At 50.5% G+C, this 22264-nt stretch overlaps 1 protein-coding gene across 1 annotated transcript in view; it reads right to left on the reverse strand.

The window, feature by feature from the left end:
* Positions 1 to 3486: 3486 nt before the first annotated feature.
* LMX1A (LIM homeobox transcription factor 1 alpha) overlaps positions 3487 to 22264 on the reverse strand; it is a 160768-nt gene continuing 141990 nt past the window's right edge. The window contains exons 5-9 of the mRNA XM_045983187.1: positions 16143 to 16315; positions 9521 to 9598; positions 8126 to 8195; positions 5112 to 5282; positions 3487 to 3718 (exon numbers count right to left, since the gene is read on the reverse strand). Of these exons, the coding sequence (XP_045839143.1) occupies positions 3558 to 3718; positions 5112 to 5282; positions 8126 to 8195; positions 9521 to 9598; positions 16143 to 16315 (653 nt within the window). The 3' untranslated portion in view covers positions 3487 to 3557. The remainder of the gene's footprint in view (positions 3719 to 5111; positions 5283 to 8125; positions 8196 to 9520; positions 9599 to 16142; positions 16316 to 22264) is intronic.

The following is a 22264-nucleotide window of genomic DNA, read 5'->3' on the forward strand; positions in this document are numbered from 1 at the left end:
AATTGGAATTTTATCTTCCTGCCTTTAAAAAACCAATCACCCAACCAACCCAGCTCTCCCACAACTGTAAGTCAGGCTATACTAAGACCCACACTGAGGTTTAAAGAAGTTACATAAGAAGTGATTATGTTGATGCCGGGGGGACCCAGATAAACCAGAGGGTTTTCTCCTTTTTCCTCAAACATGGAGAGAGGCTGCCTTAGCCCTGCATCAAAACCGACCCCGACAGCAGACCGGCCTCTAGCTCAGCTGCCACCACACATTGGACACTCGCTGTGAGCCCAGTGAAGGGCTCCGGGCTTTGCCTGTGTTATCTCACTTGACCTTGTCACCTCTGCTAGGGACAAGCGCCATACCTGTGCCATGCATGAGGAGTGAGAGGCTCAGGAGAGGAAAGTAACCCACCCAGTTTGACCTTGCAGGTGGCGGGGGGCTGGGATTCAGACCCCGTGTGTGCCTACTCTGAGCCATAAGAAAGAAAGGAAAAAAAGAAGAAAAGAACAAAAGAAAGGAAAGGAGAGGAGAGGAGAGGAAAGAAAAGGGGGAAAAAAGAAAAGAGGAAAGGAAAGATAAGAGGAAAGGAAAGGGAAGAAAAAAGGAAGGGAAAGGAAAAGAAAAGAAGGAAAAAAAGAAGAGAAGAGAAAAGAAAAGAAAAAATTTAAAAAGAAAGAAGTAAAGAGAAAAGAAGAAAGAAAACCATCAGCACCAATATCTTAGAAGCCATGATTACAGCCTTCGTTGTGGAGGGAATAGAGGTGCCTTCAGACCCAAACTCCTCCCCAGGTCCTTCAGGTGAGCAAAAATATTAATTCCTACTGTTTGGTTAGGAAATCGGGGGGTGTTGCAGCACGTAACACTGGCTGGGTTCCCCACACAGGCTCCGCACCCCACGTGGCAGGCCAAAGCTGAAGGCTAAAGAGCCGTCGGGCAGACAGACAGTAACAGGGAACTGTCCCCAGCCGGGGCTCTCTGTGGAAGTGGGGACAGAACCAGGGCCAGCCCGGGTGAGGGCTCCTCCTGCCAGCCTGGCTTCCTAACTCACTTCTCTTCCAGGCCCTCGGCAGGGGGCAGAACCTGCTTCTGACAGGGCGAGTGAGCAGAGGTCAGGGGGACAGGGTCTGGCCGGCGGGTGAGAGGACACACAGAAGTGACGTCGCCCTTGGAGTGTAAGTCCTGGTCTCACACTCATTCCTACCGTTTCCTTACTTCTTTTCTTCATAGTCGTGACAGTCACCCAGATGCCACATGGAAGGCCACCGTGGACTCTGGGAGAAGCCCCGGTCGGGGGCTCTGCTCCCCCATCCTGCCCGGGCATCGCCCTTCGGTGCCGGGTGAGACATCTTTCTCCTGCTCTGATTTCCAAGCAAGTGTTCTCACACCACACACTGCAAACCACTCCGCCTCGAGTGAACTTGACAGCGCCGGCGGAACGTTCCCCGGGCCTCCTTCTGCAGCCGGGTTTGTAGAGACCGAGGCGGGAAGGTTTTGCTGGAGTCGCTTTCCCTTCACGTTCAGCTTCACCCTGTGCTCCTCCCCAGGCCCCTGTTGATAAAACACCCGTGTCCTCCTGGTTCCGGGCCCCCCACCCTACCCCTGCCCCCGAATCAATGACAGCTCATTTGTAAGAGGTTTTTAATTTCATCTCGGTATGCCATTATGCGTGGAGGAAGATCTCTATTTGTTTTCACTCACACAGTATCTGCTACATTCTCCAGCTCTCTGCCACAGAAGCCCACGGAGTCCCACAGCATCTGAACGATTTCCACTCGCCAGACTGGCTTGGGCTTCTGGGTGGTTTGCATAAATTATAAACATGAGCACAAAAATCACACAACACAGACTCTACCATAAGGGATCACGTCCCCTCTGGCTTTGCAGAGAGTGAAGGGACAAGGTCTAAAGGCCCTGGATGTCCTCGGCAATGAGGCCAAGCCTGGACTGGCCCCTCTCAGAGGGGTCCAAGTGGACCCCCCGGCATCCCCCCTAGACCCGTCTGCTTTCCCAGGAGGCCTCCTAGCACCACGAGTGGAGGGCAGGGTGCAGACTCCCGTGTACGATGGCAGCCGGCCCTTCTGGCTCCGAGTCCGAACAGCGGGACGAAGGAAGCAGCCCGGGTATCCGCCTGGATCCCTGCCGCCTCTCTGAGCTCCAGAAGGCTGTTTAGAAATAGATTTTCTAGAAAGGGGGCCAGCCAACATCTTATGAAAAAGCCAGACAGCATAGGTGCTCAATATTTCAGGCTTTCGGGGCACATACGCTCTGTTTCATAGTCCTTCTTTTTTTTTTTTTTTTTTTTTTTAACAACCCTTTAAAAATGGAAAAAAAAGAAAAAAAAATTTGTAGCTGGCAGGCCATAAAACACAGCCTGAGGGCCGTAGTTTGCCAACCCCTGGTCTAGAACACCATGATGCCCTCTCTTCCATCCTCTCAACGACAGCCTCCTCCCCAGGGCAGGACTCCAGCCCCCTGAGCGGCCCTGAACAGGCCTCCCCAGCCGAGGTTCTGCATCAGGGACCCCAGTGAGAAGAGTGGCCCTCAGGGTTCAGGGTGCCGACCGTCTCCCCCCTCAGGGAGCCTCTTTTGCCAAGTGGCTGGTCCGGTATTTTAGACAAATACCGGCTATTCGTTCCAGCCCTGCTCACGGGTCCTGGGGGTGAATGAAGCCTCGGCGTCCCCCAGTGAGGTAGGTCCATAGTGTCAGCCTCATCCCACACCGACCGTTGCTGAAGTTCAAGAGCAAAACTGACCTTCCTACTGCTGCCCACAACTACACATCAGAACTGAAAAGAAAGCTGAAGAGTCTAGGCTTTACCTTTTCTAAGAACACGCTCGGGGACTTTTCTGTCCCCTCCAAGCCCTGTGATTCAACCCCTCAGAGAGCAAGAACCTCGACAACACTCTTGAAAAGAGAATTTGCTCCAGCCCTCGAAGCCCCGGGCTCAGGCGGAGCGGCCCTCTCTGCCCTGCCGACAAGTCTCTTCAAACTAAAAATAAAGTTTATAAAAGTAAATTATCTCATTTTATAACTTAAGTGCATCAAGCATTTCCTTAAATATAGTTCACACTGAAAATAAAGTTACTTTTGCTGTACAGTTGGTGTCTGTTATAATCAGGAATAAACTCTGATGATAAAGCACGGAAGCTTCCACACTCACTCACACCTGTCTGTCTGTCTGTCCCTCTATGGGCATATGGATGGGTAGACATATATGCACCTCTTGACAAAAGCTTCCCCAAAAGAGCGGGAAGTTGTTAGGAGTCTCTAGGTATCTATAGTTTGCATAAGAATGTCTATATTAAAAGTCCCTGTCCTTAGAGATAAACACATCTTCACACCTAAAGCTAAGACTTATCAGAAACGTGAAACTATGCGATCCGTTACGTGTTCAGTCTTTGGAAATGCCGAGCTACATCAGGTCGTAATACAACAGCATCCCCGACAAAACTCCCTCCCCAGCCCACCTCTTTTCTGGCCTCCCCATCCTAACGCCGGCCGACCCCTGGCGGCCCACGGTTGTTCTGGGTGGGAGCCCAGCCACACAACTCGAGGGGAAGACTCAAGAGGTAAAGTAAGAATTCTGCATGGAGTACAGGTGGTCGATGGGGTTTCCCACTCGGGACTGCAGGGGTCCGGCTTCTGAGGTCGCTAGGAAACAGTCACCCAGGTTGCTGAGGGAGGTGTCGTCACTATCCAGGTCGTGGAAGAGGGGTTCGGCACCTGAAACGGAGACGACATGGTCAGGAGGGTCCTGAAGAAGGGCTCCCTTTGGGGTCAGGAATGCGGGGGAGTGCAGCCAGTGGGATGCTGTGGGGCGGGTGGAGGGAGAGTTGGTGGGGGAGTGGGAGGGAGTGGACCCCTGTCCCTCTGCAGAAGACCTCTCGGGGCCTTAGCGGGCTCGGGCGGAAAGCACAACCACGGAAAACAGTATAAACTAGGACAGGTCAGAGGCCCAAATGGGGTGCCGCAGAAGCAAATGTCAGAACGACTAGACGGTGAGTTTGGGGAGTGGGCAGGAAGGGGCACTTCCAGCTGGAGAGGCGGGGCAGGGCTCTGGGAGGACTCGGCCCCCAAAATGGTTCTTGAAGGTAGATCGGGAAGAAAATCAACACAGACGCTGTGAAGGAGGCTCTGCCGCCTCCGGGGTCACAGGGGTCCGTTCAAACAGCAAGATCACACCGAGTGTCTGCCACCTCCCGGAGTGTGTCCTGCAGAGGCAAGACGGTTAGGGGCCCGCCCTGGGCTAGTTTACACCCTGGACGGAGAAGATGGGAGGGCCAGCTGTGGATCGCTCGGGGACCCCAGTGACAAAAACAGAGGCATCTCCCTCTCAGCCTCCGCACGTGTGATCTGCTCAGACGCTCCCAGGTTTGTCCGAAGGAGGGCCAGCGAAGTCTGCAGGGCTGGATCTTTGTCCCAGCTTGCTGCACCCATCTCGTGGGAGGACGATGGTCACTTCAACATGTTTTTTAATGAAGGCAAAAAAAAAAAAAAAGCATTTGCTTGACAAAAATCTGTGGGCTGAGCCATGCCTCTCTAATGCCGTTTTGAAGGTTTGCCAACTAAAACTGTATTTTTAGCTATCAGTGCGGTTTATCACGGATGACCCACACACACGCCACTGACCTTCTCCGTATAAAAACGCAGTGACCTTCACCTGGCCCTGACACTGAACTTCAGCCCTCCGCTCCGGAGCTCGTCCACGCCGTCAGTGTGCCCTGGCCCAGCTGCTGACCGTCCGCTAAGGCAGCAAGCCAGGCAGGCAGGGGAGCCTAAGCCAGCCTCACGCCCGGCACTAAAAGCAACCCCAGCTCGGGTGGGCTGAGAGCAGGCAGGGATCGCTTTTCACGCCACAGTTCCGGTCATGCTTCAGGACTCATTTGGAGCCCCTAAATAACATCCGTTCAATGAGAAAACGTGCTTTCTGCGAATGGAAATATCGCAAACGACTATGTGTGCTGTTCCTTCTTCTGCGGCCACTGGTTACATGATTCTAGCAGCATTTTCTGGGCACGTACTCTGCCGGCTGCTTCAGTGAGGATCTGGGAACCGCGCAGATGTGTTGGGGAGGGAAGGTTGCGAGAGGTCCCTGCAGGGTTGGCGTCTGTCTTACCATACGGGTGCATGTGGTCTCCCGGCATCTGGGGAGGGGTGAGGCCCTGTCGGAAGGGGTCTGAGCTGTAGACACTCTGCTCAATGGCCAGGAGCTGCTGTGGGGTGGGCAGAGCCGTGTACGGGTTCATGATCCCTTCCATCCCAGCATTCCCGCTGCCGTTCGTCGGAGCTGGGGACAGAGAAGAAGGCAGGTCATTCTCCGAGTGCAGCGTGGGATCCCGTGCTGGGGGAGAAGACCGAGAGCATCTTCCGAAATTCATGTCCCCTGCTGCTTGGTGTCCCTGCCCAATACCAGCCTTTGCTATGGCTTTGGAAGGAGGAGCGAGAGGGGCGGGTGCCTGTGATGCCAGGGGCCCCGGACGTGGAGTGGGACGTGCGGCGTCTGCCATCCCACCGTGACCCACCGCACAGACTTCTCACAGGCCTGCAGGAGCAGCCCGGCCGCACGGCAGCCGGCTTCCTCGGGGCCAGCAACTGGGCAGAGCGCAAAGCAGAAACTGCCACGTTTGTTGTGACCTTACCTCGGTCAGCCCTAGTCAGCGTCCAAGAGGACGGCACGTGGGTGTGAACGCCAGGTGGTGACGAGCATGGAGAGATCATTTCACTTCCTGGCTCTTGGTTTCCTCATTTATAAAATGGTCCGGAATGAGGCGACATCAGTGGTTCCCGGCCTGTGCCCCGCCCCCCAAGGGCCATCACGGGTCATCCTCAGAGAACAGGGATGGGGAAGGTGCAGTTGAACTTGGACAGCTTCCTCAAAGTATATCATTAAATCCAAGGCGTTTGATGCTACACACAAGTTTGGCAGCCCCTGGAGGGGACGGATCTAGAGACCCTTCCAGCGTCCCCTACTGGGAGCGCGTCAGTCAAGTGGGGTTCCTGACACCGGCCCCGCTGACCTTGTGGAACTGATAGCAAGACTCTGTGAGGCATGTGAACGTGCTTTGGAACCACCTGCTATGCTTGCATAGAGAAGTTTTGGAGACTAGAGAACTCATGTCCTGCCTCCACATCCTGCTGTGGGGTTCTCTGAACATTGGCCCATGAGCTCTCAGAGACTCTACTTCCCATAACCTTCTGCTTTCTTACGTCAGCCCTAGGATTTCGCCCTCAGAGTTGCCCTTCGAGTTCTCCAAAGCCTCAAGCACTCTGAGTGTGTGTTCTCACAAGCCTTGCTGCGTTCTCCACCCCCTGAGCGTGCTGGCCTGTAAGAGTCCACACTCATGGCTTCTCCATGTCCGTGACCCTCTCTGAACTTCCCAGGGGCCCAGTGCAACAGGGCTGGTAGGCGTCATTATCCCACCCCAGGGACAGACAGCCTGGGGTGCCAGGAAGCAGAAAGGCTGGTCCCAGATCAAACAGCTCTGGGAGGGGAGCAGGGGCAGCATCTGGGTCTGCTGACTAACCTGCCCCAACAACCTTCCCCAGTCCCCATGTCCTCATTTAACTTCTCTCTCTGAGCATCTATCCTGGCGTTAAGACACTGTTTGGTGTAGAAGATGAGAAGCCAAGACAATTCTGGGCTGCAGGAGTCAGATTCTAGATTGAGCCGAGCTCAGGTATCAAGCACAAGGCAAGGTCCATCATGAAAGGGCAAGGAACCCTGTCTAGGGGCCTGAGAGCCAATGTCATAGTCGTGGCCTTTTTCAAAATGTGGTCCACGGGCCAGCAGTAGTGGGCATCTGTTAAAAATGCAGAATCTCGGGTGCCTGGGTGGCTCAGTGGGTTAAAGTCTCTACCTTCGGCTCAGGACATGATCCCAGAGTCCTGGGATCAAGCCCCACATTGGGCTCTCTGCTCAGCCTGAAGCCTGCTTCCTCCTCTGTCTATCTCTCTGCCTGCCTCTCTGCCTACTTGTGATCTCTGTCTCTCAAATAAATAAATAAAATATTAAAAAATGCAGAATCTCAGTGCCTACCCAGACTAGAGGAATCAGAATCTGTACTTTACCACATGTCAAGTGATTTCTGTGCACACTGAAGGCTGACGATTCCTGTTTGTGGTACAAGCAGATCCCTTAGGGAATCCTGCTACAATGCTCTTGGGCACGACCTTTAAGAATGACATGGTCAGGGGTGCCTGGGTGGCTCAGTTGGTTAAGTGGCTGCCTTTGGCTTAGGTCATGATCCCAGGGTCCTGGGATCGAGCCCTGCGTCAGGCTCCCTGCTCAGTGGGGAGCCTGCTTCTCCCTCTCCCTCTGCCTGCCTCTCTGCCTACTTGTGTTCTCTCTCCATCTTTCTAATAAATAAATAAAATCTTTTTAAAAATTTCAAAAAAGAGTGATATGGTCATAATATAATTATATATTTTTTTCTTTTAACTCCCTTGAAAGGTCCCACAATCTGTCCCTCTTGACTCCCTTCCCAGTGCTCACATCAGCCCTATTAGCCACAAGAGCAAATGAAGGTGCGTACAGGAGGGAAGAGTTGGGGCAGCACGGCCTAGTGGAACCGAGGTTCAGAGACGTCTGCTCCGGTCCTGACTCACCCCCTACTCAGCAAGGACTCCGGTCTCCCTTTCCCGCTCATCAGCGAGTTGGGGACAAAGGACTTCTCTGCTCCCCTGGTGTGAGGATGTCAGACTCAGGTCAGTGTGAGAACCGTCTGTGAACTCTGAACCCATGAATGTGCCCAACCAGGGAGGGGGTTACTGTTTTACTCGCAGTATTTTTACTGTCTTATGTTGTTTAGGAAAGGGATAGGTCACAGCGGCGTCCTCTGTCAACTGATTTGCTGGGAACGACGAGGATCTGGGTGTGTCCTGGGCCTGCGGGGAGTCCTGCCCCAGCCCCCGGGGCTCTGGAGAAGGCTCAGACCACATCAGTCAGCATCCCAGGTCTTGGCTCCGTGACTTCGACCGTTTTCCCCCACCCCCTGGCCTCTATCCTGCTGGAAGGCCACCACCCTTGGTGTGGGCAGGGCTTTGCAGAGCCCAGAAGCCGCCTTCCACCAAGAGCCGCCATGGTGGGCGAGGCCTGGACCCTGGCAGGCCTGGCTGGAGGGTCCCGCTTACCGGAGCTCAGCCTCTGGGTGTTCTGCTGGTCCTGTTGCTGCTGCTGCTGCCTCCGGGCCAGCTTCTTCATCTGACAAGGAGAGGGCGCTGGGTTAGGGGGTTAGATCGGGTGACCAGCAGCAGGCCCCTGCGGGGGACAGACGGGCCTCTTGCGGAAAGCGGAGGGACCACACCCACGCTCGGCTCAGCAGGGGAGCCAGCAGCCCATTTGCCCACGGCTGTTTTGGGCTCTTCCCCTGCTGCCGTGGGCCGTCAGCTGGCTGGGAAGCGTGAGGACGTCGGTCCTCACAAACACAGGGACGTCCTCTCAGCAGAGAAACGTTGCTGCGTATGTGGTGACAGTTTCAAGCGAGGTGTAAGTGTGGGGGTGTGGAGCCCGCAGCCGGGCCTGCCTGTGCAGCATGGGGCTGCTGACGGCGTGGCACCTGGGACGTGGCAGGAGGCTGCTCTCCACCCCCTCCCCCATCTGCTGGCTCTGGTGTTCGAGACGCCCGCCAGACCCACAGCCTCAGGGTAAGGAGCTGATCTCCCCAAACATGCTGGTACCACCAAAACCTCCCGGAAGGAGCATCGTAACCCAACTTCTTGCACTGTGTTCGGTGGAACGTTAGGGTTCCGTGAGACCCTAACAAAAACAGGCATTTCTCAGAGCTTCAAACTCCCCTGCTTTAGGAAGCCATAAGGTTACGGGGCCTCTCAAAGCTATGGAAACATGGAGTCCTCCCAGGATGGAGTACGCATCCAGGGCTCTGCTAGAATTCCGTTAGGGCAGCGCCGTGCTGTCCTAACCAATCACGATCAGATAATGAGATAGGAAGTTATCACCCTCTACAGATTAGGACCCCAGATATATGGGCCACGGGCCACAGGCCTTTCTAGGAGCAGGAAACCTGATGAGTGCAAGATTCTGGCACAGCAGTGCGGACCCTGGTGGGCTCCCGAAGACAGTGTGACGGTTGGGGTGTGCATGGGGGGCACTGAGGAACGGCATTAGTGCTACCATGCTACCACATGGCCTCAGTCCTGTCACACGATGCTATAGAAGGTTCTCTGCAATTTTAAAAGAACTTTGGTAGCTGCGTTAGATAAAGGTGATGTAAAGACTCCATTTTTACCAAAAACCACAAAAAAGACATTTATGCCAGCAGATGGCTAGCCAGATTCACAGTCACAGCCACCAGGAAAATCAGTCACTTCACTAAAACAAATGCCCTGCCTCTCCCCCAAGCAGGGCAGCTGTGGCCCACATGACTGCCCATAACAATTTCTGAATCATGAGAACTACTCTATCCAACGAGTTCTGGTTAGGCAACCCCTCCGCAAGTAGTAAGTCCTACCGCTGCTATTTCAGGAAACCAGCCACACAGAGACAGACGACAGCACGAAGCCGATTACCTTTGCTCTCTGGTTCTGGAACCACACCTGGACGACACGGACGCTCAGCCCTGTCTCTGCAGCCAGGGTCTCCCTCACCTTGACAAAGTGGAACATGAGAAACAGAGAAACATTGGCATCTCAGAGAGGGGGAAGAACATTCCCGACGCAGCGCATGGGGAGGCCGTCAGGCCACGTCTTGGTGGGAGCTGGCTAGTGTCTGATGGCCACTGTGATCCCAGACACAAGACCATTGCTTCCCTTCTGGTGGAGGGAAGCCCTTCACCAGGTCAACAAAGGAGGGGATAACTCGTTAGATGTGTGTTCCAAGACGGGTTTCCAAGTGGTTTTGGAACATTAGCAAAACCCATCATTGTGCTTTCAGAGTCAATCCACGCCAATGTACAGACCTACTTAAGGAGAAATGAGGGCAAAAACCACTTTGCAATACAAACAGCTCTCTCTTGTTCTCTTCTGTTTCCGTTCCTTGACCTACATTTTGGTTCTATCCCTCACAGCTCTAGGTGACTTTGGGGGTTTCATGAATATTCATTTATTTATTTTTTTTCCATTTTATTTATTTTTTCAGCGTAACAGTATTCATTCTTTTTGCACAACACCCAGTGCTCCATGCAAAACGTTACCAACCACCTGTTCCCCCAACCTCCCACCCCTGACCCTTCAAAACCCTCAGGTTGTTTTTCAGAGTCCATAGTCTCTTATGGTTCGCCTCCCCTTCCAAATTTTTTTTTTAATAAATATATAATGTATTTTTATCCCCAGGGGTACAGGTCTGTGAATCGCCAGGTTTACACACTTCACAGCACTCACGATAGCACTTACCCTCCCCAATGTCCATAGCCCCCTCCCCCTCTCCCAATCCCACCTCCCCCCAGCAACCCCCAGTTTGTTTTGTGAGATTAAGAGTCATTTATGGTTTGTCTCCCTCCCAATCCCATCTTGTTTCATTTAGTCTTCTCCTATCCCCCTACCCCCCCATGTTGCTTCTCCATGTCCTCATATCAGGGAGATCATATGATAGTTGTCTTTCTCCGATTGACTTATTTCACTAAGCATGATACGCTCTAGTTCCATCCATGTCATCGCAAATGGCATGATTTCATTTCTTTTGATGGCTGCATAGTATTCCATTGTGTATATATACCACATCTTCTTTATCCATTCATCTGTTGATGGACATCTAGGTTCTTTCCATAGTTTGGCTATTGTAGACATTGCTGCTATAAACATTCGGGTACACGTGCCCTTTCGGATCACTATGTTTGTATCTTTAGGGTAAATACCCAGTAGTGCAATTGCTGGGTCATAGGGTAGTTCTATTTTCAACATTTTGAGGAACCTCCATGCTGTTTTCCAGAGTGGTTGCACCAGCTTGCATTCCCACCAACAGTGGAGGAGGGTTCCCCTTTCTCCACATCCTCGCCAGCATCTGTCATTTCCTGACTTGTTAATTTTAGCCATTCTGACTGGTGTGAGGTGATATCTCATTGTGGTTTTGATTTGTATTTCCCTGATGCCGAGTGACGTGGAGCACTTTTTCATGTGTCTGTTGGCCATCTGGATGTCTTCTTTGCAGAAATGTCTGTTCATGTCCTCTGCCCATTTCTTGATTGGTTTGTTTGTTCTTTGGGTGTTGAGTTTGCTAAGTTCCTTATAGATTTTGGATACTAGCCCTTTATCTGATATGTCGTTTGCAAATATCTTCTCCCATTCTGTCAGTTGTCTTTTGGTTTTGTTAACTGTTTCCTTTGCTGTGCAAAAGCTTTTGATCTTGATGAAATCCCAATAGTTCATTTTTGCCCTTGCTTCCCTTGCCTTTGCCGTTGTTCCTAGGAAGATGTTGCTACGGCTGAGGTCGAAGAGGTTGCTGCCTGCATTCTCCTCAAGGATTTTGATGGATTCCTTTCTTACATTGAGGTCCTTCATCCATTTGGAGTCTATTTTCGTGTGTGGTGTAAGGAAGTGGTCCAATTTCATTTTTCTGCATGTGGCTGTCCAATTTTCCCAGCACCATTTATTGAAGAGGCTGTCTTTTTTCCATTGGACATTCTTTCCTGCTTTGTCGAAGAGTAGTTGACCATAGAGTTGAGGGTCGATTTCTGGGCTCTCTATTCTGTTCCACTGATCTATGTGTCTGTTTTTGTGCCAGTACCATGCTGTCTTGATGATGACAGCTTTGTAATAGAGCTTGAAGTCCGGAATTGTGATGCCACCAACTTTGGCTTTGTTCTTCAATATTCCTTTGGCTATTCGAGGTCTTTTCTGGTTCCATATAAATTTTAGGATTATTTGTTCCATTTCTTTGAAAAAAATGGATGGTATTTTGATAGGGATTGCATTAAATGTGTAGATTGCTTTAGGTAGCATAGACATTTTCACAATATTTATTCTTCTAATCCAGGAGCATGGAACATTTTTCCATTTTTTTGTGTCTTCCTCAATTTCTTTCATGAGTACTTTATAATTTTCTGCGTATAGATTCTTAGTCTCTTTGGTTAGGTTTATTCCTAGGTATCTTATAGTTTTGGGTACAATTGTAAATGGGATTGACTCCTTAATTTCTCTTTCTTCAGTCTTGTTGTTGGTGTACAGAAATGCAACTGATTTCTGTGCATTGATTTTATATCCTGACACTTTACTGAATTCCTGGACAAGTTCTAGCAGTTTTGGAGTGGAGTCTTTTGGGTTTTCCACATATAGTATCATATCATCTGCGAAGAGTGATAGTTTGACTTCTTCTTTACCAATTTGGATGCCTTTAATTTCTTTTTGTTGTCTGATTGCTGAGGCTAGGACTTCTAGTACTATGTTGAATAGCAGTGGTGATAATGGACATCCCTGCCGTGTTCCTGACCTTAGCGGAAAAGCTTTCAGTTTTTCTCCATTGAGAATGATATTTGCGGTGGGTTTTTCATAGATGGCTTTGATAATATTGAGGTATGTGCCCTCTATCCCCACACTGTGAAGAGTTTTGATCAGGAAGGGATGCTGTACTTTGTCAAATGCTTTTTCAGCATCTATTGAGAGTATCATATGGTTCTTGTCCTTTCTTTTATTAATGTGTTCTATCACATTGATTGATTTGCGGATGTTGAACCAACCCTGCAGCCCTGGAATAAATCCCACTTGATCGTGGTGAATAATCCTTTTAATGTACTGTTGAATCCTATTGGCTAGTATTTTGGTGAGAATTTTTGCGTCTGTGTTCATCAAGGATATTGGTCTGTAGTTCTCTTTTTTGGTGGGATCCTTGTCTGGTTTTGGGATCAAGGTGATGCTGGCCTCATAAAATGAGTTTGGAAGTTTTCCTTCCATTTCTATTTTTTGGAACAGTTTCAGGAGAATAGGAATGAGTTCTTCTTTAAATGTTTGGTAGAATTCCCCTGGGAAGCCGTCTGGCCCTGGGCTTTTGTTTGTTTGGAGATTTTTGATGACTGTTTCAATCTCCTTACTGGTTATGGGCCTGTTCAGGTTTTCTATTTCTTCCTGGTTCAGTTGTGGTAGTTTATATGTCTCTAGGAATGCATCCATTTCTTCCAGATTGTCCAATTTGTTGGTGTAGAGTTGCTCATAGTATGTTCTTATAATTGTCTGTATTTCTTTGGTGTTAGTTGTGATCTCTCCTCTTTCATTCATGATTTTATTGATTTGGGTCCTTTCTCTTTTCTTTTTGATGAGTCTGGCCAGGGGTTTATCAATCTTATTGATTCTTTCAAAGAACCAGCTCCTAGTTTCATTGATTTTTTCTATTGTTTTTTTGGTTTCTATTTCATTGATTTCTGCTCTGATCTTTATGATTTCTCTTCTCCTGCTGGGTTTAGGGTTTCTTTCTTGTTCTTTCTCCAGCTCCTTTACGTGTAGGGTTAGGTTGTGTACTTGAGACCTTTCTTGTTTCTTGAGAAAGGCTTGTACCGCTATATTTTTTCCTCTCAGGACTGCCTTTGCTGTGTCCCACAGATTTTGAACTGTTGTGTTTTCATTATCATTTGTTTCCATGAATTTTTTCAATTCTTCTTGAATTTCCTGGTTAACCCATTCATTCTTTAGAAGGATGCTGTTTAGTCTCCACGTATTTGGGTTCTTTCCAGCTTTCCTCTTGTGATTGAGTTCTAGCTTCAGAGCATTGTGGTCTGAAAATATGCAGGGAATAATCCTAATCTTTTGATACCGGTTGAGACCTGATTTGTGACCCAGGATGTGATCTATTCTGGAGAAGGTTCCATGTGCACTAGAGAAGAATGTGTATTCTGTTGCTTTGGGATGAAATGTTCTGAATATATCTGTGATGTCCATCTGGTCCAGTGTGTCATTTAAGGCCTTTATTTCCTTGTTGATCTTTTGTTTGGATGATCTGTCCATTTCAGTGAGGGGAGTTCCATGAATATTCATATTCACTGCTACCCTGAGTGAGCCCTATCCAAGGAGAAGGAGACCAGAGCCATCTGGAATCTGGCAGAGCAAAAGCACTCAGCTCTGACCAGCACGTGCGCTGTGGCCCCGGAGAGACAGGACGGTCGGGATCCCCATGCTGAAGGATGGTTGAAACACTCGCCCTCCATGCAGACACACGGTGAGGGGCGGGCAAGGTGGCAGGAAGGGAAGAGGTGAGAAGCTCAGACTTTCTGAGAGCGAGGCTGAGAGACGCTGCCCTCTTGTTTAGATCCTGGGCGGACATGGGGTTAAATGCCTAACATGGGGGCAGAGAGCTCACAGGGGGCCTTGGGAAGTGGTCCACTTTCATCACACCACGTGGGCTGAGGCTTAGGAGAAGATGATTAAACCAGATCGTTAAGACACATCCTTCTGCTAAGCCAACTGAAACAGCAGTGTGTCCCGACCCCACCTCCACCTGCGGAAACCCTATCCATTTTTCAGAGGCCCGGCTCAGAAGCCACCTGTTCCACAAAGCCTTGCCTGATTCCCCAGACAGAAGTGACCTTTCCCTTCCCTGGGCTCCCACGGCTCCCGGCTGCCCCCCTATAACGGTCCTCACAGCTTTCTCCCCCATGTTATGTGCATACGCATCTCTTCCCTACCGGCTGGTGGCCTGCAGGCTGCCTGGCCGCCAGCACCAGGCACAGAGGCTGGGAGTCTAATGTGTTGAATTAGTAATAATAGAAGGAGATGATCATTGGTCCTTACCTAAGTCTACTTTGGGGCTTTCCCTCCTCCCCGCTCCACCCCTGGAATCTAAGGAGTATGAAGGCAGAGAAAGGTCTGCTGGAGGTCAAGTGCGATGGTGAACTGTATTATTGGTCAGTTCAGCAGACATGCCCCCTCCCTCCCCTGCACCGACAGGCAGGCCTTCCCCTGCCTCACATGGGGTTAGCCACATGACTTGTCTTGGCTCATGGGATGTGTGTGGATATGGAATGTGTGATCCAAGGAGAGCCTTTCAGTGGGTTTGCCCGGTATGACCTGGCTTCCTGCCTTCTGCCATCCTCACGGGAACAGCGTGCTCCCTTGGCCTGGAGCCCCAGAGAGACAGGTGGAGAAGGCCTGGACCTGAGCCCAGCTGAGCCACAGCCAAGTCGCAGTCTAGGAGCAGGAACACGATGTCCGCTGGAAGCCACCAAGATTTTGTTTGTTATGACAGCAAAAGGTGACTAATACAGATAGAGAAAAACAATGCTCGGTTTTTCAAAAATGTGTTTCCTCCACGAGGTTCAATTGAAAAAGTTGTCTTATTTGGATAGCATCAGTAACAAGACCGAGCACGTGGCGGTCCATAAATGGCGGGTACTTAATAAACTGGTGCAGCTGTCTGGGGAAGAGACTGCTGACTGTCCCCAGTGTCTCTTCTCTCCTTCCTCCCATTCACCACCGGTCAAGATTAAGCAGGATATGTGGCCACCCAGGCTGATTCATTGCCCAGCCCCCATAGAGGAGGCGCAGTCATGGGATTAAACTCTGGCCACCATGTCTGAGTGCAAGTTTTACGAAGAATCTTGGGGCAGGCCTGCCCTCTACTCCCTCTTTCTCCACCACGGTGGCTGGAAAAGATGGTGGCATGAATGAACCCTGTGACAGGTGACAGAGCTCCCTGCTGACCTTGGGCTGCTTAGTCCTGGACTGCGACATAGATGGAAATAAACTCATACCTCATTAAACCACCGAAGTTCACATCAGCCGCATTTGTCCCAGTTCCAAACTGGAAACAACCCAAACACACACCGACCGGGGAGGGACAAACTGGGACACACCTGTACCAGGGGATCCCTTCAGCCACAAAGATGAATTAAGTAAGACATCAATGAATCCCAAAGTCGCCACTCCAAGTGGAATAAACTGGACCAAAACTAAATAAATACATGTCTACAAACCGCTTCGTTTTTCTCTCCTTGTTAGAGCATCTGGGTCCATCCCCATAACTGTACCTACTGTTCTTCCTGTTGCTTTCCATGAACTGAGCCGGCGGCCACTCAAAGTGGGTATGCATGCACAGAAGGGATCAGGGATCTGGAGCCTTCAGCAGGGCTCAAGGCTACCTGCACAGACTATCTGAACAGCCTTCCTCAATGCCTTGACGACCCCCACCACGTGCCCATGGACAATCCAGAGGAGGGCAAGATACACAAACAAGTGCGGCCCAGTCCCCCTTCCTCCCTTCTTCCTCCTGTACCTTCCTGCAAGGCTTGGAGGACACTTCAAATGAGGCCTTGAATGCTCTCCTCTGTTGGGTCGTCAAGATGGTTCGGGGACGTTTGGGGCGCTTATGGTCTTTGCCGTCTTCGGTGGCTCCTTTCCCTGCCCCATGGGCTGACTTGCAAAGACTTTCTTCATCATCACTTTTGCCTAAAAGATGCAGAAAACATTGTGTTAAGTTCTCCAAAGCCACTTTCTGGAGCTATATGTTATTGTGTAACAAGGAACTCGGGTCCTTGTTCCCAGGATGACTTTCCAGGTGAGTGTAGGAAACTCCGAAGGATTGACTTAAAAGCCTCCACTAAGAGGCCAAGGAAAATCCTTCTAAAATCTGGAGACAACAACCAGAGAGTCTACCATTACGGCTCTGAACATTCTCCCAGGATGGTGTCTTAGCTCCAAAGTTACTAACTACATCACCTTGAGCAAGGCACTGAACTCTCTGACTCGGTTTCTTCACGTGCAAAATTGGGACAGGAGAGAACCCACGTCCCTCGGGCTGTTGTGAGGATTAAATGAGTTTCTCAATAAGGCACTCAGAACTCTGCGTGGCATGTTATAGATGCCCAAGAAGCACTGGTTATTGATGTGATTTCTTAAAAGTCATTTTTTCAAGTCTAGGCATGGAGAAGTTTTGCATAATTTCCTAGATACTGTGTCTGAAATTCTAGATACCTCCAGGGGGTGGAAAATATTACTGTTTAAAAGGCCATGGGGAAAATAAATAAATAAATAAATAAAAGGCCATGGAGGACCAGCATTAGATTACTTGCAGGGGCAGATAACAGAACGGACGGAACAAAGGTAGTGGGGCAAAACTGCTTGTGTCTGCAATAACGATGAAAGTAACTGTATTTGTGTTTACGGGAATTACTTCACAAGCTGTGAGCAACTGGAGGAAGCAAGCAAAGCCTTCAGTAGCCGTCACAGCCTCTCCCAGACTCCCTCTTGCATCCCATGGACATCACCCTGCGCTTCTGAGAAGAGGCTTCTTGGGTCTGGAAGATAGGATGGGAGGGAGATGTTTTCCTAATCTCTCATTAAAAGCCATCGGAAGTTATATGGCCAAACAACCTCACAAGAACATTTCTCACTGGGTCTTCACAGAGCTGAGCTGTCCTCTTTCCTCTTTCCATCCTTGGGATGGAAAGCCCCATCCCAAGAGTGTCCTCAGCTCTGGTGTCCTGACGCTGACTCCCCTTCTGGCCACCTCAAGAAATCCAGGAGGAGGGGACCCTCCGTGTGTGAGCCACACAACCCTTATTCTTCATCCCACCCTCCTCTGTAAAGGGGATGGTGCATACACCATTTTAGTTCAGACTTCTGTTGACTGTTCATCTGAAAGGACGATGGCTTCTTTTCTCTGTGAATGTTCAGACATACAGTTGGAACATGATGGGACACTTACCTGTGAGTTCCTGGAGGGCATGACCCTTTCAATGTCATTGAACAGGTCTGATGTGGGCACACTTGGGTCTCCATCCACCCTGGCCTCCCCATTATAAGCACGGTGCTATGGGAGTGTGGACTTGCCCTGGGCCTCAGTTTCCCCACCTGTACCACTGCAGCAAATAGTACCCCACCTCAGGGTACCGTGGTTCAGGGGTAGGGCTATTGTGTGCAAAGCACACAGGAGGCTTGAAATAGATGTGGAGAGAACATCTTTTCCTTTCTGCCTCACTCGTCTCAAGAGTACAGGGGGAAACCCAGAAAGATTAAAGAAGAGAAAACAGAGGAGTATCCTCGTGACAAGGAGTGGCTACTCTGACATCTTCACCTCTGAGGTAGCTCTTCCCTGGGGCAAATCCAGTTAGCTGACCTCAGCCATCCCTCCATAGGATCTTTCTAGAAGGATATTTTCAGAATGGCAAGGAAAAAAATGAACACATGAGAACTAAAAGCCATGGGGAAATAAGACCCCACAAGAAGACAAACAGTGGGAAAAAAGGCACTGACTCCCCACACTCACCCCTACAAGGCCCTACACCCCACTGCTCAGAGACCCCCTCTCCCCAAAGCCCAGTCCTTCACTGAGGCCAAGAATTCTGTCTGCTGCTGGAGGGTCAAAAGGATGTTCCTCTATTACCGATGAGGCCTTCAGTGAGTTTTCTTTGGAAATGGGCTGACACCCCCACTCCAGGATCATACAGACCTCCTGTGAGGCCAGCAATGAGCAGGAGTGGAGTCTGGAATGAACTGCCGTGAGATCCCATGTGCAGACAAGTCTGAAAACGCACTCGTACAATTCACTGTCTCTCGCACCTGAAACTCCTATAACGCTGCATGTTAACTCTACTGGAATTTCAATTAAAAGCTTAATTTTTTAAAAAGGCATTGGAACATAGAAAATATCTCATCAGATAGACACAACAAAATAAAATGCAACTGTATAATTTAGGAACCTCTTGTCTTATAACCAGTTTTGTCCACAAAATGATATTTGCGATTGTTTTCTGGAGTCATACCTCACATGGTCTGATGCATATGCTTATTGATAACTAGGAAAACAAAACTCCTGAAAATGTAAGGTCTAAAATCATGTCCGATTCCTCGATGATGTCTCAGACACACTGCCATCCTTTGGGAGAGCAGTGTGGGCTCTGGAGTCTTCCAAACTCAGGTTTAAATTCTGGCTCAGCCAGTCACGATGTGTGACGTTGAGCACATTCTCAAGACTCCGTTGTCTCATCCGGGAGAGTGACGGGGCTCTCGGCGTTAAATGAGATACATGGAAAGGGTTTAGCGCTGTCTAGAATGTAGCAGGTGCTTACTAAATCATCACCGTCGTCACCATTATTACTTCAACATAAAAGAAGTACTCTTGATCCGAGACACATGTTTTCTGTTAATAGTTGCCTGTCGACAGGAGTCTGAGTTAAGGTTTTACAAACCCAGCGTTCGTTTCTCTTTGCAGACATGACCCCAGACAACACTGGGAGTTGGTTGTAAGGACGGGAGCCTGTGAGTGCTCGTGAGAAGGAAGGTGAAGGGCAAGAGAGGGGGTTGGGCCAGTTCAGACCCAACGATGTAACTGCAGAAATCTGTTGGGAGCCCCGGAGGCAGGCTGGCTGAGGCCCCTGGGGTCGCTGTGCTCCCCCCCTCCTTGTCTGGGATCCCAGCACCTTCCCCAAGAGCTGTTGTTCCATCATGGAACAAAGGAGAGGAGGAGAGAGGACTAGCTCCTAGGCTAGTCCTCGGGGCCCACTTTCGGAGGATGTGGGAACACTGCATGACTCATTCATCCTCTCCCTGTCCCTGGAGGAGGAGAGATGAAAATGTTTGTTTTCAGAGGAGGAAGGCAAAGGGGGCAGGAGGGGGGAGGACAGAAAGAAGGAGATTAAGATTGGTCTCAAGAGTTTCTATTGATTTTGTGGTACATTTTCTCCCTTCGATCCCTGTTTTCAGCTCCTAATCTCTCTCTCCTCTGTCTCCTCAGGTCCCACCTTTTGCCTTCCAAGAAGTGCTTCATGCCCTAGACCAGGGGCCTACAACCTTTTTTTTTTTTTTTTGGTAAAAGGCCAGCGAGTGTCTATTTTACTCTTTGCAGACCTTATAGTCTAGTGCGACGACCGGCCTTGGCCACTGGAGCGCAAAAGCTACAGACCATGAGTAGGCGTGGCTGTGAGCCAATAAGACTGTTCCAGAAACGGGCCCCAGGCCAGATCAGGCTGCATACCATAGTGAGTTGATCCCTTCTCTAGACCTCTCCTGACCTCCTGTTTTCCATCAAAACTTACAGATCCTCCATCCCAGTCTTACAGGTTCTGACTCTCGGGACAGAAAGCTCTGCTGACGGACACCGAGGCGTCCGCGAGGCGCACGGTCCGCCGTGTTCTCTCCCACGGTCAAAACCATCTATGCATCGAACAGAAAACGCCCCCAAGCGAACAGACACCGCTGTGGGATGCCAAGTGTTCTGGCAGAGCCGAGCGAGAGAGATTCCGAAGACGCAGTGCACAGGGGCCTCCCGGCATCTCTCAAGGTACCAACAGACGCACGGCCCAGCTGCCGAGGAGAAGGGAGACCTCGCTAACATCGCCCTGCTCCTGATCTGCGGGGCTGTAATTGTGACGGGCAGAACGGGGCCCTCTGACTCTGCTGGGGAACAGGCAAGCTGCTCCCAGGGGGTGATCACTGAGGCTTCCTGCCCTCTCGTGCCGCAGGGACAGGCCTGTTTGACCCGGACCCCAACTTCTCCGCAAAAAAAACACGTAATGCCTAAGAAACGCATCTATTGACGCATCCAAGGGAAAGAAACATTGGAGAGGAGCTAGGAAAGTTCTCCCAGCAGCAGCAGGAATGCTGGAGAGCCGAAGAGGAAGAGCCACTTTGAAACAGCAGAGACGTGGGAGAGGAAGGAGGAGACGGCCCCACTCTGTTGCCAGCACTCCCACACCCAGATGCGGGCCGGAGCGATCCCTCATAATTTAAGCTGACACCCCTCCATGGAGATGAAAGGAACACCACTCGCTGTCTCCGACAACAAATGTCAGCCTCCCTGGAGGCCATTTAGACACAAACACGGCATAAATCTGACTCCTCGTGGGGACGTCCAGAGACTTATCTCCACGCACAGCCTACCATAGTGAAGTGAATTTGCTTGGCATAAAGTCTGAACATGTTTCTCAGGGTTTTTCTTTCCCCTTTCTCATTTAAAAAAAAAAATCTGGAATGGTTCAGGGCTGTGCTTCCCTCTTGCCTGGCCCTCCCACTCGTTTATGACATGAGCAATCACAGATGAAAGACCCCGCCATGGTTTATGGCCCTGAGATGGGCTGCACTACCTGTGGGGCCTCGTAGATTCATTTCGGGTTGTTGGAAAAAATCCCAACGGCCCATAAACAGGGGAAGAGATATCTGAGCTTGGCCCAGGAGGTGGGGGGTGGGGACAGAGCCCCGCGTGCTAGGGAAGGGAGAGGCAGGAACAGGCCTCAGATGCTTCCCCCATGATGAGCCTCATAAATGTCCTTCAGGCTGGGGGAGGGTTGGGGAGGGAGGAGAGGAAGGGTCTGGGGCTTGCTGTGGGGGGAGGGGCAGGGAAAGGAGGAAGGGCGGCATGTATGAAGACAGGAAGCTATTTCAGCTGCTGGCTGCGTGTCAGGCTCGGAATTCCTTTCTCCTCGAGCCAAGCAGCCATCAACTCTAGGTGCAGTACAGCACCTAAAATCCAAGAGGCAAGACGATCTGGAGAAGTCAAGTCCGTGTAGCTACTGTCTGAAACTACCTTGCCCATGGTTCTGCATGGAGGTCTCAACTACGGCCAAACCCAGGTTCCCATGAAAGATCGGACTTGGAACCGGTTCGTTGCACCACTGACTCAATGAGCATCCATCCTGGGCTCCAGGCATGGACCAGGACAGCTCTGGGATATGAAGAGGATGGAGACGCACCTTCTGTTCTCACAGAGCTCTCACATCTGGAAAGGGGAAAGACCCAAAGCCCAAATACGGATAACTCTGCTCCAAGGAGCTAGGGAGGGGACCAGAGAAGGTGACACCATGCAGGTGTCACGGGAATTAAAAAAATGAGTCACACGAACAACACACAGCAGCTCCAGATACAGGCGACAAGGCGCTGCCTGTCCCAAGAGCAGAACTTTCAATGGCACAGAAGAGAGACATCAACCCAGGAGGGAGGCTCATCAAATAGCAGGTATGTGGGCATGCCGTTCCAGCCCAGGGCTGCTCAGTGCACTGGAAGGGGTAACAAAGACCTCAGACATAACCCCTGGCTCCTACAGAACAGAAAACAGAGTTAGCATGCCTGAAACAATGCAAAATATTACATAGAATTTGGCTAAGTTCTTTTTGGACATGGTGAGAAACATTAGCACAAATGTAGGCATTTAGAAAAGACAGTTCCGTGAGCCAGAGAAGCTAGTGGCAGCAGCTTAAACATGCAGACGAGGGAGATGATGCTTTCCAGAGGTGGAGGGCAGGAAGCTGGAGTCCTGGAGAGCTCAGTCTGCCTCTAACCTCAGGATAGGAAGAAAATGAATGCACAGCCAGGGACCAGGACGGGGACCTCAGGGGCTCGTTGGAGGGTACACAACTTGGAGGAAGAAGAAATTCAGGTGGAGAGGGGCCCTGATGTCCCAGA

This window comes from Meles meles, chromosome 17 (genome assembly GCF_922984935.1).
Source record: "Meles meles chromosome 17, mMelMel3.1 paternal haplotype, whole genome shotgun sequence".
NCBI lineage: Eukaryota > Metazoa > Chordata > Mammalia > Carnivora > Mustelidae > Meles > Meles meles.